Consider the following 20,087-nt stretch of genomic DNA (forward strand, 5'->3'; position numbering starts at 1 on the left):
AACCCCACAAAACCAAGATTAAGAATATGTACATCTTTGAGGTCATTGTTTTGTAATATATAACATTTTCTCTTCATCCAGGGATTGGCCTGAGGACCTCTGAAGCTAGAAATGTCATGGATTCATGTTGGCTCTCAGAACTCATGCATTTTATGAATATTCAATTAATTCAAACCACGCAAGGAGCAAGATATCCAGCCAGTGATTGTTCTGAGGGCGCCATTAAAGCTTTAGAATGTCTCGTCTTTTCCTACCACTGTGGAGAACTATGAATCTGGGACCCTATTCATCTTTTGCTCTTTGGATTCCAAAGATTTGAACTTTTCATTGATCATCGAGGCAGTTTGCTGAAGGTGAATAACTGGCTTAATCTGGAGCACATCAAAGCTCTCTTCGTTCTTCTTGTTGTAAATGTTCACTCTATGTTCCAGCTCAGGACTGGCTTTGGTGGACCCTGCTGGACTAGGCAATTTAAGGTTGACTGGATCTAAGCCTTTTTGTGTCAAGCAAGAATCCTCTGACAATGATGATAACAGTTCCTGAACTACTGCATTGCTGACCCTATGCCTTGCAGAATCCATGTGATCATGTTTTGCATTCCCAGCCCTGTCTAAGGGGCAGTATTCAGAAGGTTCCTCCCGTGTGGTACTGCAGTCTGTGGAAGAGCCAAAGGTTTGGCTGCTGTCACTCTGGGCTCTGGTTACAGAGCTGTCTGTAGATCTGGAGGCACTGCCTGATGTGACACTAACAGAAGTTCCATTACTTCCTATCTTTATGGGCACTTCCACTGTGAACAGGTCAGAAGATACGTTGGGGTGGTGCACATCAATGGCTGTTGTGGTAATGACACAAATACCAGCTTCAGGAACTCCGCTGTCTGTAAGTAAAATAATAGAAATGTCAATTGAAAATAACCTGCCTCTGAAATCTGTGAAGATAGTCTCAACAGCATATTTTCACATAAAATTGCTTGATAAGTGGAGAGAGCTGATTACATTCATAGAAACATTTTATTTGTATTTTCTGTAGTGCCTAAGAGCCTTAGTAATAAAACAGGACCCCATTGTGCTGGGTGCTGTACAAATACAGAACAAAAAAAGACAGCCCTGCCCCAAAGAGCTTACAGTTTAAAATCTGTGTATCCAAAAAATACTGTATTTGCAAATGTCCCATATTGGAATCTGTAGTCACTTGGACACAGGAAGGTGTATATGGGACTGATATACTCCTGATTATTTTTAAACACATTTGGGAGTAAATTTTTTTAAGTGGAACATAAAAATGCCACACAAGCAGTGGTATTTTTGTTAACCAAATTTGCACAGAGTCAAGTGAACTGCTTTGACTATTTGCTTTATTGCATACCTTTTAAAATTCAAACTACTGGGTATTCGTGTATGAAAGCTGTTCAGTGCAGTGCAAAATGATATCTTATGACCCTTTGGTGGCTACAATTCAACTCAAAGTAAAAAATCCATTTGAAGTATGATGCAGTGCTACTGCTCACAAGTCAATGTTGTCTGGCATTGAGTTTTCTTATTCTTCATTCATTCAGTTTAGCCTTTCTAAAAGGTTCCCAGCAAGGGGTTTGTCTAAGTTAACTTCAACTGATTTTCTATTCATTTATTTCCTCCCTAGGTTTCCTTTCCATGGCCATTTGAACCACTCTATTGACTGGATAACTTACTCTAGGAAAAATGCACACCTGTATGTTGAAACCATTATGGATGACTTCAGTGGGAGCAAGATCAGGTCCCTTATTCTTTAGAGACTGTCACCTTGATATAAACTTTCATGGAAAACTTTCATGGATAGGTTTAGAGATTGGTTTAATTTCCCAGGCTGATCTACTTAATCACTTGTTCTATGTCATTCAGTGCAATACAGCAGTTACACATGTCTGATACTCTGAAATTCAGGTTAAATTTAAATCTTTAAAGAAAACTCACCACTGCTGGGCTCATTGTAATATTGACTGATGTAGTTGTTCATATCATCCTTGACCATGGCCTCTGGAAGAGTAAGAGGGAATGCCATTAGAGGGCTATTTATTTGATTATTTTTTCTAATCCATGTGATTGAAATACCATACTATGCAATACTCTCCTGCATCATTTACCTTAGCCCCATTCATTGTGTCTTTGATGACACACACTGTGAGGTTATAAGCTGCTTTTAGATATGCAATGGTGTCTTTGGAAGCAGTCTCACAACAAGCTTGATCTTTCAGCCCCAACTCGGGCACTAAAGGTAAATGGGAGTTTGGCCTGGATAAGGATTTTGGGACCAGTTCCTCACTGAGCACTGTTTAAGTTTCTTTATATGGTAGCAAATGCAAGACTTCTAAGAAGGGGTTCTAAAAAGACAAAACACAAGTTTCCTGATCCAAATTCTAAAATTTTTATTCACCTAATTCAAGCCTTCTGATATGAAGAATGGCAACCCCATCATTTAAATGATATAGACTGGGAAATTTCTCTCAGCAGAAAGTAGAATTAATGCCACTCTTTGCAATCAATGGTTATTGATTTAAAGTGACAATAATGTTCAGTCTGGAGCTTGACTCTCCAGGGATCCTAAATTGTCTGGATATTTAACTCTGTAGCATACACTTCCTGATGTCTGTGTGCTGGTAAGCATCTCCTTACTGAAAAGGCTTACATCCAAAGTCTGCACATATTGTATGGCTGTATTGTAATTAATCTGAAAGTGTAAGCTATAAAATTGTGGTTTGCACTACTACAGATTTGCATTCAAGGATCTCAAAGTGCATTACAAACAGCAATAAGCACAGCAGACAGCACCCTGAGGAATAGCTGCATATTATTATCCCCCATTTATAGACTGGAGAAACCAAGACAAGTTTGCCCAAGGTCACACAGGCAGCAGCAGGGGTAGAACACATATCTCCTGGCTCCAAGTCCTGTGTCTTAGTGACAAAAGTCATCCTTCCCTGTAAGATTAAACAAAAATTAAAAACTGTAGGTATTCTACCAAGTCAGATGAAATGAACACCATTAACACAGATTTATTAAGGATAAAAGGAAATATGCTAGGGAATAGTTACTCCTGTGCATTGATATATGGCTGAAAAAAGGAGTCAGTTAACACAGCAAAATAAATCCAAGGAATTATGTATTATTAAGGGTGTTTCCTTTTTCTACAGTTTTGTCACATTACTGTTCAGAATGTCTAGACTATAGAGGCCTCATTCATCTAGGGAGCAGTTCTGCTTACTTCAGTGGGGTTACACGATGGATGGATGATGTAGCTTTGGGGCCAACATGCTCAAATTTGGTTGTCTAAAGTTAGGCACCTAAATTTTCATTTAGCCACCTAAATAAATAGCCTCATTTTCACAGAGATTAGTCACCTGCAGCACCTGAAATGGTAAGCAAACCATATACTTACTGTGACACTGAAATGTAGCCACTTTTGGGGCAGAGGGCAGCACTCAGCTGACAGAACAAAAACAGGGGAAGAGGGTAAATTTTAACCATGGCAACTCCTTACTCCTATAAAACATGCCAGGGGATTTTTAATGTCCATGCAGAGCAGATAAGACTTGACCCACACACTCATACGATCTGCTTTAAAAGGACAAGTTTGTCTTAATTCTGCTGGTTTCTGAGCCTTTTATACCAAGGAATATAAATATTCTAAATCTGATGTCTGCAGTTACACTACTGAGCAATCTCCTTCCACCTGATTATTCTTTATAAAGGGGATGATTCACTATGGTTTTGGAACAGCAGTGGTGCTCTTGTCTTGTGTTGCTTCTCTATTAATCATGACTTCCTGCTTGACCAATCTGCAGCTGTTCCCTTAATCTGTGACAGGTTTCAGAGTAGCAGCCGTGTTAGTCTGTATTCGCAAAAAGAAAAGGAGTACTTGTGGCACCTTAGAGACTAACAAATTTATTAGAGCATAAGCTTTCGTGAGCTACAGCTCACTTCATCGGATGCATTTGGTGGAAAAAGCAGAGGAGAGATTTATATACACACACATAGAGAACATGAAACAATGGGTTTATCATACACACTGTAAGGAGAGTGATCACTTAAGATAAGCCATCACCAGCATGTTCTCTCTGTGTGTGTGTGTGTGTATATAAATCTCTCCTCTGCTTTTTCCACCAATGCATCCGATGAAGTGAGCTGTAGCTCACGAAAGCTTATGCTCTAATAAATTTGTTAGTCTCTAAGGTGCCACAAGTACTCCTTTTCTTAATCTGTGAGTGATCAATACCTCTAGAAGCTTCTCTAGCATTGGAGATTTGACTTGCAAGTCTTAGCTCTAGCTTAGGGGTATTATTATTTAATTCAACCCCTTTCTCAGTATTCTGGGATGCTAACCAGGTGGTCCTAGGGTTCTCTCTCTTTTACTTGTAATTTTTTTAAACCTATTCTGCTGTCACACTCCATTTTGATGATTTTTCATTTTTCTCTCTGGAAGCTTCAGTCTGTTTCTGGCCTCTTTTCCCTCACTCTTGATGTTCAGCTTGCTAGCACTGATACAGAGTTAACTAATAAAAATGCTAACCTGTACCCAGTAAGTTCATATAAACAGAACACGGAATTTAGGTGGGGGAAAGAAACTATACTACACCACACTGATTCACCTGATAAATCAAAAGAACATGAGACTGTTCCAGAATTTAAACCAATGGAAGTTACACTTCAAAACAGCACAATGCTTGAAATGCTTGGGATATCAAACAACAATCCCAAATGGTAACCATCTTTGAGCTCTATCCTGAGCTGGTGTAAATTCACAGCACTCCATGAAGCCAATGGAGTGATGTTGATTTACACCAGCTGAAGATCTAACCCTTATTCAATGATAAATATTTTCAGAATGAATTAAGGGCCAATCATCAGGGGGTGTAAGTTCTCTATTGACTACGACTGAACTCTGATGACTGACACCAGCAGAGGATCTGGCCATAGGATGTAACAACACATATGAAATCTGCATCTGATTTAGACTGAAAAATATGTAATGAGAGCATTAACAGAAAAACACCAGCTGTATTGTGCATTTTATAGTCACTAAAGAAGTTCTGTTTTCTGTACAGTAGCTGACTGTCAATTGATTTTTTTCCCCACCAAGAATTAATTCTCTTATAGTAAAACAATGAGAATTTTACAGTAACTGCAAAATATACACATATTTTGTCACGATTTTGAGCAGAACTGAACAATTACCATTATGAACATAATGAGAGCATCCAGTAAGAACTTCAAGCTTAAAAGCAACCTGATCTATCCAATTTGTGGTGTATCATATGCTTTAAAAGCATCCTCTCCTTTTAAGTGTTCTTTTCGATACCATGTTTCAGAAAATCATGCTCATCCCTATGAGCTAGATTTCCTACATCCCCTTGGGTCTCTGTGGTTACAGTCCTGCCTTTTCACAGCACATTGTGGTTTGCAGGTGAAAGAAACAGATGTTTTCCGTGGAACACTTTCTCCACACAACAAGACGCAAACCACTAAGCACTCTGTACCTGAAATAGCTGCACTCATAAGACGGCAATCTAACTTGACACTGAAAGGGAACATGGTTGCTTTCCTGGTTTCACTGGATCTTAAAAGCTTTTTTGGCCCCTGTTGATCTTTAAATGCCTGCAGTCAGAGGTGTGTTTTGTGCTAATGTTTGAGTTTAAAAAGAGGCCTCAGAGTAGCTCAAGGCAATGCTACTGGATTAAGAGTACATTGCATTGGTTTTCAGCTACCAGCTCTTAAAATACACTTCATTTTAATCATTCATAATTTATACTATAAATGCCACAACCTTCACAGCTAGTATATGTACACTTTATAGATCTAGCATGCATTTTTCGGGGTATACATAACTTTCTGGGGCAAGCATAAGGGGATGCAGATATTAGAGCCTTGATCAATTTAAAGATTTCACTAGATTTTCTATGAGTTAAAGAAAACTCTTGTGATCCTTGAGCAACATATGACTCTAATTCAGAGCTGATTGAAGAAATATGCTGGAAAGAGAAATTATGTTGTGATAGGTTTAGGGTGACCAGACGTCCTGATAAAATCAGGACTGTCCCGCTATTTAGTTGTTTGTCCCGCGTCCCGACTGATCTACTCTGGCTTTTTTTTTTTTGCTTCGGCGGCACTCCAGCTTTTTTTTTTTTTTGCTTGGGGCGGCAAAAAACCTAGAACCGGCCCTGGTGGGGGGGTGAGCCTGTGGCTGCCCCCCTATGTGTCCCAATATTTTGTTCTTGTCATCTGGTCATCCTAGATATGTTATAATGAAAAAGGTGACATAACGCCCCCACCCTGAAATAAACAGTTGCTTGTCTGCTTTTGGTTCCATATGTCAAAACTCATATTGAATATCAGAACTCCTTCCAGATTTCATGTATGTGTCAATCTAAGAATTTGTATATCAATCAACATAACATTTATGATGTGTGAATGGACAATTTTCAAACAAATCAACATAAAATTTGCCATATTGACTTGGATACCACTAGTCCAACTAATCCAGCATCTTGACCTGGGCAGCAGCCAATATCTGTGCCAAAGGAAGTCTCCCATAAGCACTTAGCTAACTGTGCAGTACTATACATGGAGGGAAACACTCTTTATCACCACGGCAGATAATCAGCCTATACTGTGGAGTGTGAGATTTGACTGACTTTATTATCTCCATTTACATTGCTAAAAATGTTAATAGTGAGCATAAAATTACCCAGCCTTTTAGCTTGTGCATCCTTTGCAATAAAGTACTATGGCAGAGCAACATGAGCATATGCATACCAGGCATGAAGCAAGCATTGGATGATTATATTGAAGCAAACTGGCAATTAACAAACTGGTTTTTAATCATATGGGAATCTCAGCTGCTTTAGAAGCAATAGGTTACAATAAACTCAAGTTATCCCAAGTGGTATTATTCATTGTTAACTTCCATACTGTTGTACTCAAGGATTTTTGAAAAATATTAAAGTTGAAAACTTCTGAATGTTACATGTATATAAAGAAGTTACCTTGTTCAGTAATGATGGGTCAGTAATGATGGTTCTTCAAGATGTGTCCCCTTATGGGTGCTCCACTGTAGATGACTCCCGAGCAGTATCCCCCCTTGGAGAGCTGGGACTTTGGGGGTGGGTTAGTCACAGATGAGAGAGCTAAAGATGGCATCCAAGGTGGAGTCCCTGTTGATTGTATAATGTTCTGCAAAGGTGTGGACTGATGCCCATGTTGCTGCTCTGCAGATCTCAGAGATTGGGACATTCTTGAGGAAGGCAATGGAGGAGGAGATGGATCACATGGAATGTGTATGAATCGAGGCTGGAGGGATCATGTTACGAATTTGGTAGCACTGTCTGATACAATTAGAGATCCACTTGGAGAGTCTTTGGGCTGATATTGCCAAGCCCTTAGATCTTTCTGCCATAGAGAGAAATAGTCTAGGAGACTTCCTGAAGGCCTTTGTCCTATTGAGGCAGAATGCACAGGCTCTCCTGACATCGAGGATATGCAGTATGGCTTTCCTATTATCTCAGTGAGGCTTGAGGGAGGAGGCGGGAAGGTGAATAGACTGATTCATGTGAAACGAGGGTGTCACTTTAGGGATGAAACTTGGATGTGGCCTAAGTGTAACCTTGTCAGAGAAGAATACTGTGTATGGGTGATGCACCATTAGAGCTGCTATTTCCCCTATTCTTCTAGCTGCGGTAATTGCAACCAGAAAGACCGCTTTCATCAATATGTATGCTAGTGAACAGGTAGCCAGAGATTCAAAGGGGGGGCCTAGTCAGCCCTTTCAACACTAGGTTTAGATCCCACGAGGGGGTAGGAAGTCGAGGTTGAGGGAAGAGGTTTGTTATTCTCGTATTCTAAAAGGAACCTTTTAGTGGTCGGGTGTGATAGTACTGAGTACCCTTCTACGGGTTGGTGAAATGCTGTAATAGCTGCTAGGTGGACCCTGAGAGAGCTCAGTGATAACCCCAATTTTTTAAGGGTCAGGGTATATTCCAGAATATGTGGAAGAGTTGCTGATACTGGAGAGATTTGGTGGGACGTGCATCAAAACTGAAACCTGGACCATTTCTGCAGGTACACATTGCGAGCTGCATCAGGTAAGGGTACCAGGCCTGTCTCGGCTCTGTGGGAGCAATCAGAATTATGTGAGCGCCGTTCCTCTTTATCTTCAGCAGGACCTTCAGCAGAAAAGGAAATGGAAGGAAGGAGTAAAGAAGGTCCTTGTCCCATGGGAGGAGGAGGGCATCACCCAGAGAGTGCTGACTGACCCCTGCCCTGGAATAGTATCATAGACACTTCTTGTTCTAGTAAGTGGCAAACAGATCTGTGGATGATGTTTCCCACTGTGTGAATAAGTTGTGAAGTACTGATGGGTGCATCTCCCACTTGTGGTTGTGTGGGAATGTGTGACTGCGTTTGTCCACTATCATATTTTGTGTGCCCGGAAGGTGAGCCACAGACAAGGTAACATTGTGAGAGAAGCACCAGTTACACAGTTTCATTGCCTCCGTGCAAAGAGAGGGTGATCTGGCTTCCCCTGATGGTTAATATAATACATGCAGGCTATGTTGTCCATTAGGATCTTTATATGTGATCCTGTTATCAGTGGGAGGAAATGGGCATAGGTGTTCCGGACTCCTCTCAATTCAAGGAGATTGATATGCAAGGGTATCTCCACAGGCAGCCATTTGCTTTGTGCTGTGAGGCTGTTTAAATGCGCGCCCCATCATATGAGGGATGCATTGGTGGTAAGGAGCTACGAAGGTGGTGCCTGAAAAAAGGGGATCCCTTTGCATGCATTGGAATTTGAGGGCTGCATTGAGCTGTGTCTATAAGCGATATCAGGGATAGAAACCTGTCCTGAGGTAGGAAGACTTTGGCCTGTGGCGCATCTAAGTCAGCCCCTATGAATTCGAATCATTGTACTGGTGTGAGCATCAACATCTGGGAATTGATCTGCAGACCTATGAACAAGCATATTATGTCCTTGGTGGCTCAAAGAGCTCCCTGAAGCGACCAGGCTCTGAGAAGACAATCGTCCAGGTAAGAGTAGATCATTATCCCTGTGATCATATCTGGGTGGCCATCACTGAGAGAATTTTGGAAAATACTCTCAGGGACAATGAAAGTTCCAAGGGAAGGACTCTGTATTGGTAATGGTCATGCCCCAGGGTGAATTCGAGGACAAGTCTGTGAGCCAGTAGTATTGAAATGTGAAAGCAGGCATCTTGTAGGTCGAGGGCCAAAAACCAGTCTCCCTGTTTCAGTGATGGAATGATCGTTGATAAGGTGACCATCTGGAACTTCTGAGCTTTGACAAACTTGTTGAGAACTCTGAGGTCCAGGATGGGTCTCCAACCCCACTTCCTTCTGAATATTAGGAAGTAGCGAGAATAGAAGCCTTTGCCTGGTAGATGCTGAGGTATGGGTTTGAAGGCTCCTATCTGCAGGAGGTGACATATCTCCTGCTGTAGTAGAAGGGTCCCTGAAGAGGGATGGGGAAGGGTGTTGTGGAGGGGGTAGACAGGTGAAGTGGATGGAATAGTAGGATCTGACGATCTCTAGGACCCATCTGTCCGAGGTTATCCGCTCCCAGGCACTGCAGAATGCTGCCAAACAGTCACCAAATGGGTGCATGGTCACAGATAGCAGTGGGAAGTGGTATCATGGTGCCTCAACCTGCCCATCAAAAGTGGTGTTTAGGGGCAGGCACTTGGGTCGAGGACTGGGAGCCTAAAAGCTTTCGCTTTGAGAACTTTTCCTTTTTCCTCTGGAGCTCATAGTTCCGTTGTGATGGGAATTGGGACAAATAAGGCCTCTGTTGGTATGGAAGGCAAAAATGTCTCTTTTGACCTGATGTGTAGATTCCCAGTGACCTGAGAGTGGCCCTGGAATCCTTTGAATGGAGAGAGGCATCGGTCTTCTCGGTGAACAGCTTCACACCCTCAAAGGGGAAGTCCCCCACCATAGTCTGCATCTCCTTCAGAATCTCAAGAGGTGGAGCTACAACACCCATCTCATTATAACAGCTGTGAAGTGGTTCTGGCAGCTGTGTTGGAAGTGTCAAGGGCTGATTGCAAAGATGTTTTTGCTATCAGTTGCCCCGCTGGATGATGGCCTAGAAGGAATCCTGGGAACTCTCCAGCAGCTTATCAGTAAAGTCGTATAATTTATTGTAATTCGTGTTGTACTTTGCTGTGAGCACCTGGTAGTTGGCAATTCTAATCTGTAAGGTGGCCAAAGAATATGCCTTCCTATCAAAGAGATCAAGGGGCTTCCAGTGTCTGTCATAGCATGTTGTCCTAAAGTGGTGCTGTCAGCCACGAGAGTTCACAGCATCCACCACGATGGAAATGAGTAGTGAGTGGGTGAATAGGAACTCTGATTCCCTGGTGGGCACGTTATATTTTTTGTCCACCTGCTTGCACGTCTGGGCCACCGAGGCTGGGGTTTGCCACATAGTCTTAGCTGGGTCTAGGATGGCCTTGTTGATCAGGAGGGCGATTTTGGAGGTAGACAGGGGTGAAAGTAATAATAAATTCTTACCAGTATGTGGGTTGGCTCCAGCCCCTGGAAGGGGCAGGGCTTTGGGCGGAAGGGGCCTCGGGCAGAAGGGGCGGGGATGGGGGTCAGTCTCCCAGAGCCAGCCCATCCACGCTACCCCTTCCTCCTCGTCCCCGTCGGCAGCCCTGTCAGTACAGACCCTACCGGCAAGGCTGCTGATGGGGGAGGCAAAAGGGGCAGGGACATTAAAGCGCTACCGTGGCAGTGCTTTAATGTTGGCTGCATATGGGGCGGGACCAGCTTCTTGCTGGTATGCCTACCTCACTTTCACCCCTGCAGGTAGATGAAGCATGGAGGATGTAAACAAGCTGGTGGTGCATATCTTTAACCTCCTTCAATAGTATGTGGAGAGCGTCCACCACTCTCTTCGCCAGTTCTTGGAATAAAAAGAAGTCATCCACCACGGAAGGTGGTGACAGCATGATCATTTCGGCAAAGGCAAGGAAATGGCCTTGGGTATGACCTCCTCCTTTATCCACTCTCCAGTTCTTGGGGTTCCGAGACCTGCAATGCTGTAACCTAGGGGGCTTGCCTCGGGGGCTCTCGGGAAACGTTCAGTACCTTCTAGGCAGGCTGTTGGTGTGCAGCCGGGGGTCCCACTCACTGTCCAATCCCTCACTTGACATCAGAGGGTCATGGCATGATTGTGGGGAAATCCTGCTTGGTTGGCCATTGCTCTGTTCCATGATCTTGGTACCGAGGGGCATAGAGTCAGGAGCTTCCAACATAGCGAGGTCACCAGGCTGATGGAATTCTGCTGGTACCAAGCATCCTGGTGTTGGTGGTGGTGGTGCCAGGGGAGATGGAGACTTTGCCCATCGACTGGTCTCTCTGGTGCCAGATGGGCCAATGTTGCTGGTGGTACTGACAACAACTCGCTTAATAGGAGAGTCTTAGGGCATTTGCCCTTGTCTCTCTGTACTGAAGATTCCGTGCCTGTACCCAAAGGATCTGTGGGCCTATCAACAGTACCGGGCACTGACCGTTGAAGAGAGGAGTGGGTGCCAGATGAACTTGGTGCCAGTGGTGCTGAGGATATCAAGCAAGATGGTGATCGCTTTTGGCTATCCCTAGGCTCGCTGAGGGGACTTTCTGCTCTCTTTTTCGACTTGTGAGAGGAGTCCCCGGACTGTTTCTTCGACCCACTATCCTTTGAAGTTGAAGGTTGAGGGGAAGACCTCATGTCCCGGAAGGCTGGGGTCGGAGAGCCACCTCCATAAAAGATGATTTTCTGGTGGAGCTCTCTGCCCTTGTGGGATCTTGGTCAGAGCTGATGGCAGAGAGAACACTTTTGCTGGATGTGGCCCTCACTGAAGCAGTGAATGCACTGGGAGTGCTTTTCTGCGACCATAATTACCTCGCTGTAATTGTGACACTTCTTGAACCCCAGAGAGCTGGGCATACCCTTGTCCAGGAGGGTCCCCTCCCCCAGCCCACAAGAACAAAGTCCTTTCTTTCTTCTTTTTCTAAAGGGTTTCTAAAAGCTAACCATTAACAACTGAAAAAGAGAGTTAATGACAGCTAACAGCTCTGTCTCTAGCCAGAGGTGGTTGAGATGGAATTGACAACAGTTAGCCTGCATGCGCTGGCAAGCCTCATGGAGCAGCATGAGGAGAAACAGCACAGGTGCAGCCCCAACGGACGCTGCTACCAAAGTTCTCCGATCGGCAGTGCAGGGATGCAGACACACCTATAGTGGAGCACTCATAGGGACACTACTAGAAGAAGAAAAGCATATTATTTATGCAATACAATATAGCACCATAAAGGCAGATCATGGTGATTTAAAATTGGATAAAAATGTCCTTTAGCACATTCAACTGAACTAAAACAACAGCTGATTGTAGGAAGAATGTCAGTATATATGAGGAAGAGAGAACAGCTTTTGCGAGAGGGCAGATTGTTTGTATAATCTAAAATACCTTATAGTTCTCGTCTCTCAAATTCTATATTGATTCTCTTAAATATCAATTTGCCTTTCAGATTCCTCCTCTGTCTCCTCTTCATGGGTGGAAATTTCTTTTGATTTCATTCCATGGGGAACTCACAATTTCCAGGATCCAGGAGATATAAGACTATTTTCTCTTTTCTTACAGATAGCTTGGATCTTTATGAGATACAGTTATGTGGTCTCCACATTCTCTTCCATAAAGCCAATCTCATTCCGTAGCCTAAGCTGATGGATCGGAGAAGCAAGAAAAATATAATTTTCCTCTCATACATTGGAGATGGTGACCCTGGAAACATTGTCACAGACACTGGACTCTAATAGTTATGCTTAGAGTCCCATCTTTCTCTCCTTTCTTGTTTGATGCCTAGAGGAATCAAAACATTTCTACACAGGGACTGGAGCATGATTAATATTTAGATTTGGACTGCAAGCAACAGTGCTGCTAATAAAAGCCATGGAATCAGGATCTCTCTTACCCATAGGTACCCCAATTTATCTGCACATTCAGGAAGGGAAGATGATTTCACATTTCTCAGTGGATTGGAAACTGTGGTGTGTAGCAAGGAGAAGGACAGGCCCTGGAAAGAAGAAGGGAGGATAGACTGCTGTCTATGGCAAGACACTGCTCAATGAATTGGGGTGTAAATTAATGCCAACCTTGACAAAAATAGATACAAGGAATCACTTCACTAGCCAATGAAATGCAGCTACTAGATGGAATGAGGCAGCTGTGGAACAATACACAGCAGAACTGTACAATTCAGGACAGGAAGTGAAGACTAGTATTGATTCCAACTAAGACTAGAGGGGGAATTTCAGTAGGAAGGAAGGTAATTATCCAAACTGGAGTTTAGCCAGGACACTGGGGTTAATACCCTATCTCTTATGAAAACTGAAATAACTTCGTCCCTGAATTTAAAGTCAACCATTTTCCATGGGTCAGCTGCTTGAGCTGCTGTGTGCATTATAAAGCCAGGCCCATCCCTTCTCTTCAGGGGGGATGGAGCTAGCACTTTAGCCTGCTATCCAAAATCTTGCCTTTGAAAAATGTGGAGCTCTTGGTCAGGAACTATCACACAGCAACTGGAAAGTTTTTGATGAAGAATTCCAAATAGTCTGCCTTTTTCTTCTGTAAAAATATAGAACATAAATTGAAATTTTCCTGGGAATAATAAACTATTTGAAGTAAAGTCCCTTCCAACCCATGAGATGACAATGTAATCTCTCTCTCTCTCTCTCTCTTCTGAACCTATAAAAACATCATAAATTTGGTGGAACACATAAATGCCACTCTGTCCATCAAGGCAGATTCCTCTTCTAGTCCTCTAATCCCTCCATAGTGACTGTAACAATTGTTTCATGAATGATCCCAGTGTAGGAATCTGCAAAACCTCTGCATGCAATAAATACCATTTGTACATCTTTATGATTTTGAGTCTTTTTTCTAAAAAAAGTTTCTTCATGTTACTTGGAAATATTTTATTATTAAAGCATTTTATTTCATCCTTTTATTGCCACTGATTCTGCTGACTTCTGTCTATTGGAGTTGAATTTCCTAGACCGAGGAATTATTCTTTCTTCAGCTGCAGAATCTCTGTGAGGTCATGAGTCTTTAGAGTGGAGTGATACAACATTATTACCTCTCACTGTACAGACTAGGACTAGACTAGGACTAGACTGTCCACTAGGAAATAATCTTTATTCTGAGGTTTCTTAAGAATGATATCTTGCAGCTCCATCACTGGTATCTTTCCCCTTGAGTACCAATAGCATTTAGAAATCTATGGACAGGAAAACCACGATAAAGAGAGAAAAATGAATACACAAGTACAGCAACAAAGGCTGCTGAGCCACTGTTCAGTATGTTCCTTGTCACATTAGGACAGGGACTTGTTAAATTTGAAACCTGATTACTTTTGAAATAGTTTTTAGTTAATTCAAAGCGGTAACAAACCTCACTGCATATATTTCAACTGGAGCTCCAAAAGCAGATTTCTGTGCTTTTCCAGTATAATTCTCCCTATTATTTTAACACAGGGTTGTTACTGGTACATCAGCTCTGATTAGAGATGGCCTAACTTCATTATTGCCTCATGATTTTGGTTATCTTTTACTATCTACATTAGCAGTCTCTCTGGGTAATATAACCAGATTCAAAATTCCATGTTCCATTATAGCTAATTGTTTTAATATGAGACTAGACAGTGGCTCACTGATCCATGGTTGATATTTGAAGGGCTGAGGCCCCAGCACTGAGCTGGCAGCAAAAGAACCGATGACAAACAACGCCATTCCTCATCAGATGACAGTCTCGAAGACTTTGAGGGCAATAAGCAGTTCAGAATGGAAAGCTGTCTGGCAACTTGGAAGTTTTCTTGTTGGCTCAGTTCAGTGACTGGTTGCAGCTGATGGCTAATCTGGCTGGGGGAAAAGCCGCACGCATTTCTCTGGTTATTAATGTGGATAAAACTAAGTCCATGGCATTTAACATCAAGCAGAATGCAACTCCAGATTACAACCCACTCAGTATTAACCTGTTCAAACAGGACATTGAAAAGGTGGCAACTGTCAAAAACTTGGGAAGCACCCTAGACACTGATGTAGGATGCTTGAAAGATGTGGGCCCTTCAGTGGCCTCTGTGGCATCAAGATTTCTACGACACTGCGGATCTACCCTATCACAGTTATACTAACTTTATTGTGTGCCAGCAAAAGGAGGGTGCTGAGGAAGGCTGAAGAGTGGTGGATTGATAGCTTTGATTTTCGTCGTCTTCATCAGCTCCTCCATATTAAATGGCTGGATAAGATCACCAGTGAGGATATTTGTAGCTGAAACTAGCAACTACCTCCATCAGCACTGGTTCAGTTTTGGCAGCTTTCTTAGTACAGACGTATTATAAGAATGGAAGAACAACAAATTACGAAGCATGTTTACCAAGGAATGTTACTACATAGCCAGCAATCATGTGAGTGCCGAAAGGTTCAGTGGGATAACATTGCGTGGGATAACATAACGATGGACACAGACTGAACATCCAGCCAGACTGTCTTAAAGACCTAGCTGAAGATCGATCTGTGTGGTGCTTGATCTATGTCCCTTTGGGACTTACCATGATGCTAATGATGAGACAGCAGCTCAGGGCTAGAAGAATAACGAAGGGGTAGGAGCTACACATTAATGTTTCTGACTTAGAAAAGGCTCCTTAAATAAGAATGCCCACATTCAGAGCCACACTGCTTGTCATGTGACAATTAATTCATGTGGATCACAGGGTTATATAACCAAGCCTCAGTTTCCACAGGGGCTTCCCTGCTCACCTGTGTATTTTTAGAGTTAAGGTCTGTGAGAAGCATTGTGCTACTCTGTCTTTGGCCAGCAGTGCTCCCAGCAATCCTCAGCTTGAGTTCACGTGCAAACAGAGAAGAGGGTTAGTATGATGCGGCCAAATAGTAAGGAAGCAGACTGATATGTACCATAGTGCATACACAATGTAAAATAATATTTTTGGTATAACATGGCTTTTTGAGATCACATTGACAACCCCCCACAAAAGTGAGTTTCCCCAAAGACTTTGCAGCTTCATATGTTTCATTCTCCCATGACACACTGGTGCTTCACACTTTAAAACCGTTGCCTCTCTAGTTTAAGGTCCTGATCCTCACCAACAAACAGTATTTAGGCCCATCTACCTCTGTCTGCCTCTCATTCTGTGACTCAGAAGAACAGCTGTGGTCAACAAGGTCAACAGCTGTGGTCAACAAGCTCAGTGAACAGAGCTCAGGCTATCCTTCATGAGATCTGGGGGCAGAACTTTCTTTGTGGCAGATCCTTGGCTATGAAACATCTTTCCACTGAGATGAATCAGTTGTATAATCTGCAGGACATGGTGTGACACCCATCTTTTCATGCATGCATTTTCTTTAGGGAAGAGTATGATACCACTAGGAATGTGACCATTCTGACAAGAAGCTGTTCAGGAGAGGGGCTTGCATTCAGGGGGCATTACAGGTGGGATTTTTCAAAAGTGCTTAGTGTTGATCTAATTCTGTGCCCATTGAAGACAATAGGAGTTTTACCACTGACTTCAGTGGGAGCAGATTTGGGCCAACATTGAGCACTTCAGAAAATTCTCCCTTCCATGCACTAAACAAACTTATGCAGGAGTGCCTAAGAACTATGCTGATCGCACTTTAGAAATTATACTGTCCTACTTACTTACAATTCACCTTTGGCATTTCAGAACTTTCTGATCTTAACCATCTGAATTCCCCCTTTTCCCAAAGTCTGGAACTGACCCCATTTCCAAACAAATGTTGCTGTCATCAATTTATTATGAAGTTACCTAGAGCCAAACATCAATAGGGTCATGTTAATGCCCTCTCCTCTGTGCTATACCGTCCGTCCTAATGGATTTGAACAAGATGACCTGAGTGGAATTTCACAGTCCCTACCTTGGTGCCTCCACCAAGTCCCTCTTTCACTCTAGTGACATGGAACATACCTGTCAATGGGACAAGGGTGGGTGGCTGACAGTCTCCAGGGGAGACTTCCTTCTGTTTTCTATGCAATAGAAGATTCTCACATTAGTGACAGCTGCAGTGTTCACAAGGCTTTTCCATTCACACGGATATCCAGTCCCTGCAGAGACTGGCTGTGCATATGAGAATTTGGGAGGATCTGCTGCATCCATCTTGACAGAAATGTCAATGTTAGTAGCCCCAGGAGACAAGAGAATCAGTATGATTCAAAATCAAAAATACACCTGAGACGTAGAAGGGTTGTTGGTTTGGGAAATCCTGAGACACACTGCCTTTCCCTTTATCAGCACATATTGCTGTAGCAGAAAAAGCTCTAAAAATGACAGCAGATGACTTTGAGGGTGACTTTGGCCCCAGTTTTTGCTGATAAATCAACTATGTGTTGATTTAATCAATGTGTTATCGGAGTCTGCTCTAAATGAGGTCAAGATGCCCACTGACATCTGTGGTAAGAATATTTTAAGAATTTAAAAATCAAAAATATACTTTGATTCAGAAAACCAGTGTTTGCTGTGTCATGCCAACACCACCAGTCACTGACCTAAATGCTGGGTTTTTTGTTAGGGCTGGGGTTTTAAACAGTGCCCAAAGGTGTGTCTACACTTCAGACTCAAAACACAGCAGGGTAGACATGGAGCCCAGGCTCTGAAACCTGGGGAGGGAAGAGGGTTTTCATAAGACATGTCTTCCCTAGTATTTCTAGCCTTTCAGCCCAAGTCCCATGAGCCCAAATCAAGTGACCCAGACTCTGAGACTCAGCACCCCAGGTTTCTCTTCGCATTGCAGAAATACCCCATGTGCCGTAGGAGCACAGGTCCCACCGGATTTCAGTTCTTAAAATGATTTTCAGTGGGACCTGTGCTTCTAAGTCACTTCTGAAAACCTTACCCTCTGTTCCTTCTACACTGGACTCCAGGCTATCCTTTGTCTGCAGTTCCCTTTTATTTCAGTTGGCTTTGTGGGTGCTCATTAGCTCTGTAAATCAGACCCTATGACTGCAGAATCTTTGTTTGAACTTAAATTCCCTGACGGTATACCTTCACCTGTCTCCTACACACTTGCAAAGCAGCCACAGACTTGAGGCAAGGAGGTTTAACTTTGTATAGATAGTTAAATGTTCACTGCTTCTCGAAATGCAGAGTGTCTTCCCCTCTATATTGTTAATACACATTTCAATAACTACACACTATATGCATGGAGGTTCTATTTTAAGGACTGATTTGCATGACCCCATCCACTCTTGTGAGTGGTCACTGTATGTGGATCCATGAAACACTGTGTGTTCTAAATCAGACAAATAGAGAAAAGCCAAATTCTCAGTCTTGAATGGACAGAGCGAGGTCTAATAAGGCATTTTAGTGTGTCAGTGCAGTGCAATCAAGATGATATTAGGTCTAACAGTCAACTCAAAAGGTGTATACGTCTTTCCTGGCTTTTAAAAAAAACATGTAAGTAATTTCCTATTGTCCCTTGCAAAGAAAGCTCCCGTCAAGTAGCCAGGATGAAGACAAACAAACATACAAGCACCAAAGGGAACTGGCTATTTGAAAACCACATTTGATTCATATAACTGAATTACCATTATCAGCAACAATTAGTAAAATCCATTTCCACTGTAATGCTTTAACTTTTCTGCCTGCTTGAGAATAATCCTAATGGAGCTCCTGTAAAGCACTGGAATTTTTCATATCCACTAAATGCCATTTTCTTTACTTGCTTTGATAAAGACGTACATAAATGTAGATACCAATGGGTACAGCAAGTGTTCGTTTTCACTAAATACGCTCATAAATTGCAGCAGTATTACCTTTTCCCCAAAGGTAAAACTTCATTGCCAATCTCATAAAAATGGAAATTTGTCTGAGAATATCTAAAATAATCCTTCTGCAATGCAAAGTAACAGAGTTGGGATTCTCTTCTCCTGGCCTAGGGCTGTGTATTAATTTAAAAACTATGTCAGTATTGTAGAATTTCAAACACTGCAATGATATATGCAGAAAAATATGGAATTACCACCGGGGACTGTAATTCACACATTATGGGACAGATTAAAGAATAATAAATTTGGAAAGAAGTATTAATGACTATATGGGGCACTGTGAACTTGACATTCCCTGACACATGGAACTTTGTATCTCAAGCTTTAAAAATTATTTGTGCCAGAGCAAATCTAAACAGAAAAGAAATAGATGTTACTCTAACCACAATCAGTTACATATTGTGTGAGTCAAAAACCTGACAAGAAAAACTTCCTTTATAATCTAGAGATGAACAGTGAGAATAAGTTTTGCTATTGCATCACTGCTCTTTTTCTGGGAGGAAGAGAGGAGAGAGGGTAACATCTAGAATATTTCTTTCACTATTATGCAAAGAATGTCCATGTGATTCCTAAAAATGACTTACCAGCATCACTTAGCATTTATATATAGCAGTTTTCTTCCTCAGCTCTTTACAAACCAACCTATTAATTCTCATAACACTCCGGTAAAATAGGTAAGTATTATTATCCGAATTTTACATTAGGAGAAAATGCATTATTCACAGAGACTGGCAATGTCAGAGCTGAACTCTGGAATTCCTAGCTCCTTATGCTGGTGCTCATATTATTAGCATGCACTCTTCTGTTGATATTCACCCTCCATTGTCATTGTTTAGGTGTTAAGGTCAAATTTTTAGCCTCCATATTTGTCTAGTAAAAATCTTTCCAGCACATAAAGTCTACATTCAGGACAAGTTTAAGAGGAAATGTTTCCTGCATCTCTTGGCCAAACTGGCTTCGATATCTATCCAACATTAGTACACTTACCACACAGCTATTCCTACCCACAATAGAATTCTCGGAAGTGGCCTACATTGCAGAGACTAAAACTTGCCAATTAAACAATAGGCCTGTTATTCACAGACTTAGCATAAGAATTATTCTGCTATGGAGGCTGAACAAGGCTGTAACCTCACAGAGGTGACAAGCATGAGGCATAGTGACAGGGGCATTTTGGAACACTTTCATAGTATGGTATGGA

The 20,087-nt window shown here is 42.2% G+C and overlaps 1 protein-coding gene and 1 long non-coding RNA gene across 5 annotated transcripts in view; one reads left to right on the plus strand and one right to left on the minus strand.

The window, feature by feature from the left end:
• Positions 1-266: 266 nt before the first annotated feature.
• Positions 267-20,087, minus strand: part of TMEM266 (transmembrane protein 266) — a 134,288-nt gene continuing 114,467 nt past the window's right edge. For all 4 annotated transcript variants that reach the window (XM_038418464.2, XM_043493856.1, XM_038418462.2 and 1 more), the window contains 2 exons: positions 1,950-2,012; positions 267-877 (listed from right to left, as the gene is read on the minus strand). In XM_038418464.2, the coding sequence (XP_038274392.1) occupies positions 267-877; positions 1,950-2,012 (674 nt within the window). The remainder of the gene's footprint in view (positions 878-1,949; positions 2,013-20,087) is intronic.
• On the plus strand, positions 745-10,192 carry LOC122456106. Its single transcript, XR_006274777.1, has 3 exons — positions 745-879; positions 8,186-8,320; positions 9,878-10,192. It is a non-coding gene; the product is annotated as an uncharacterized LOC122456106 (long non-coding RNA).

Source organism: Dermochelys coriacea, chromosome 10 (genome assembly GCF_009764565.3).
Source record: "Dermochelys coriacea isolate rDerCor1 chromosome 10, rDerCor1.pri.v4, whole genome shotgun sequence".
NCBI lineage: Eukaryota > Metazoa > Chordata > Testudines > Dermochelyidae > Dermochelys > Dermochelys coriacea.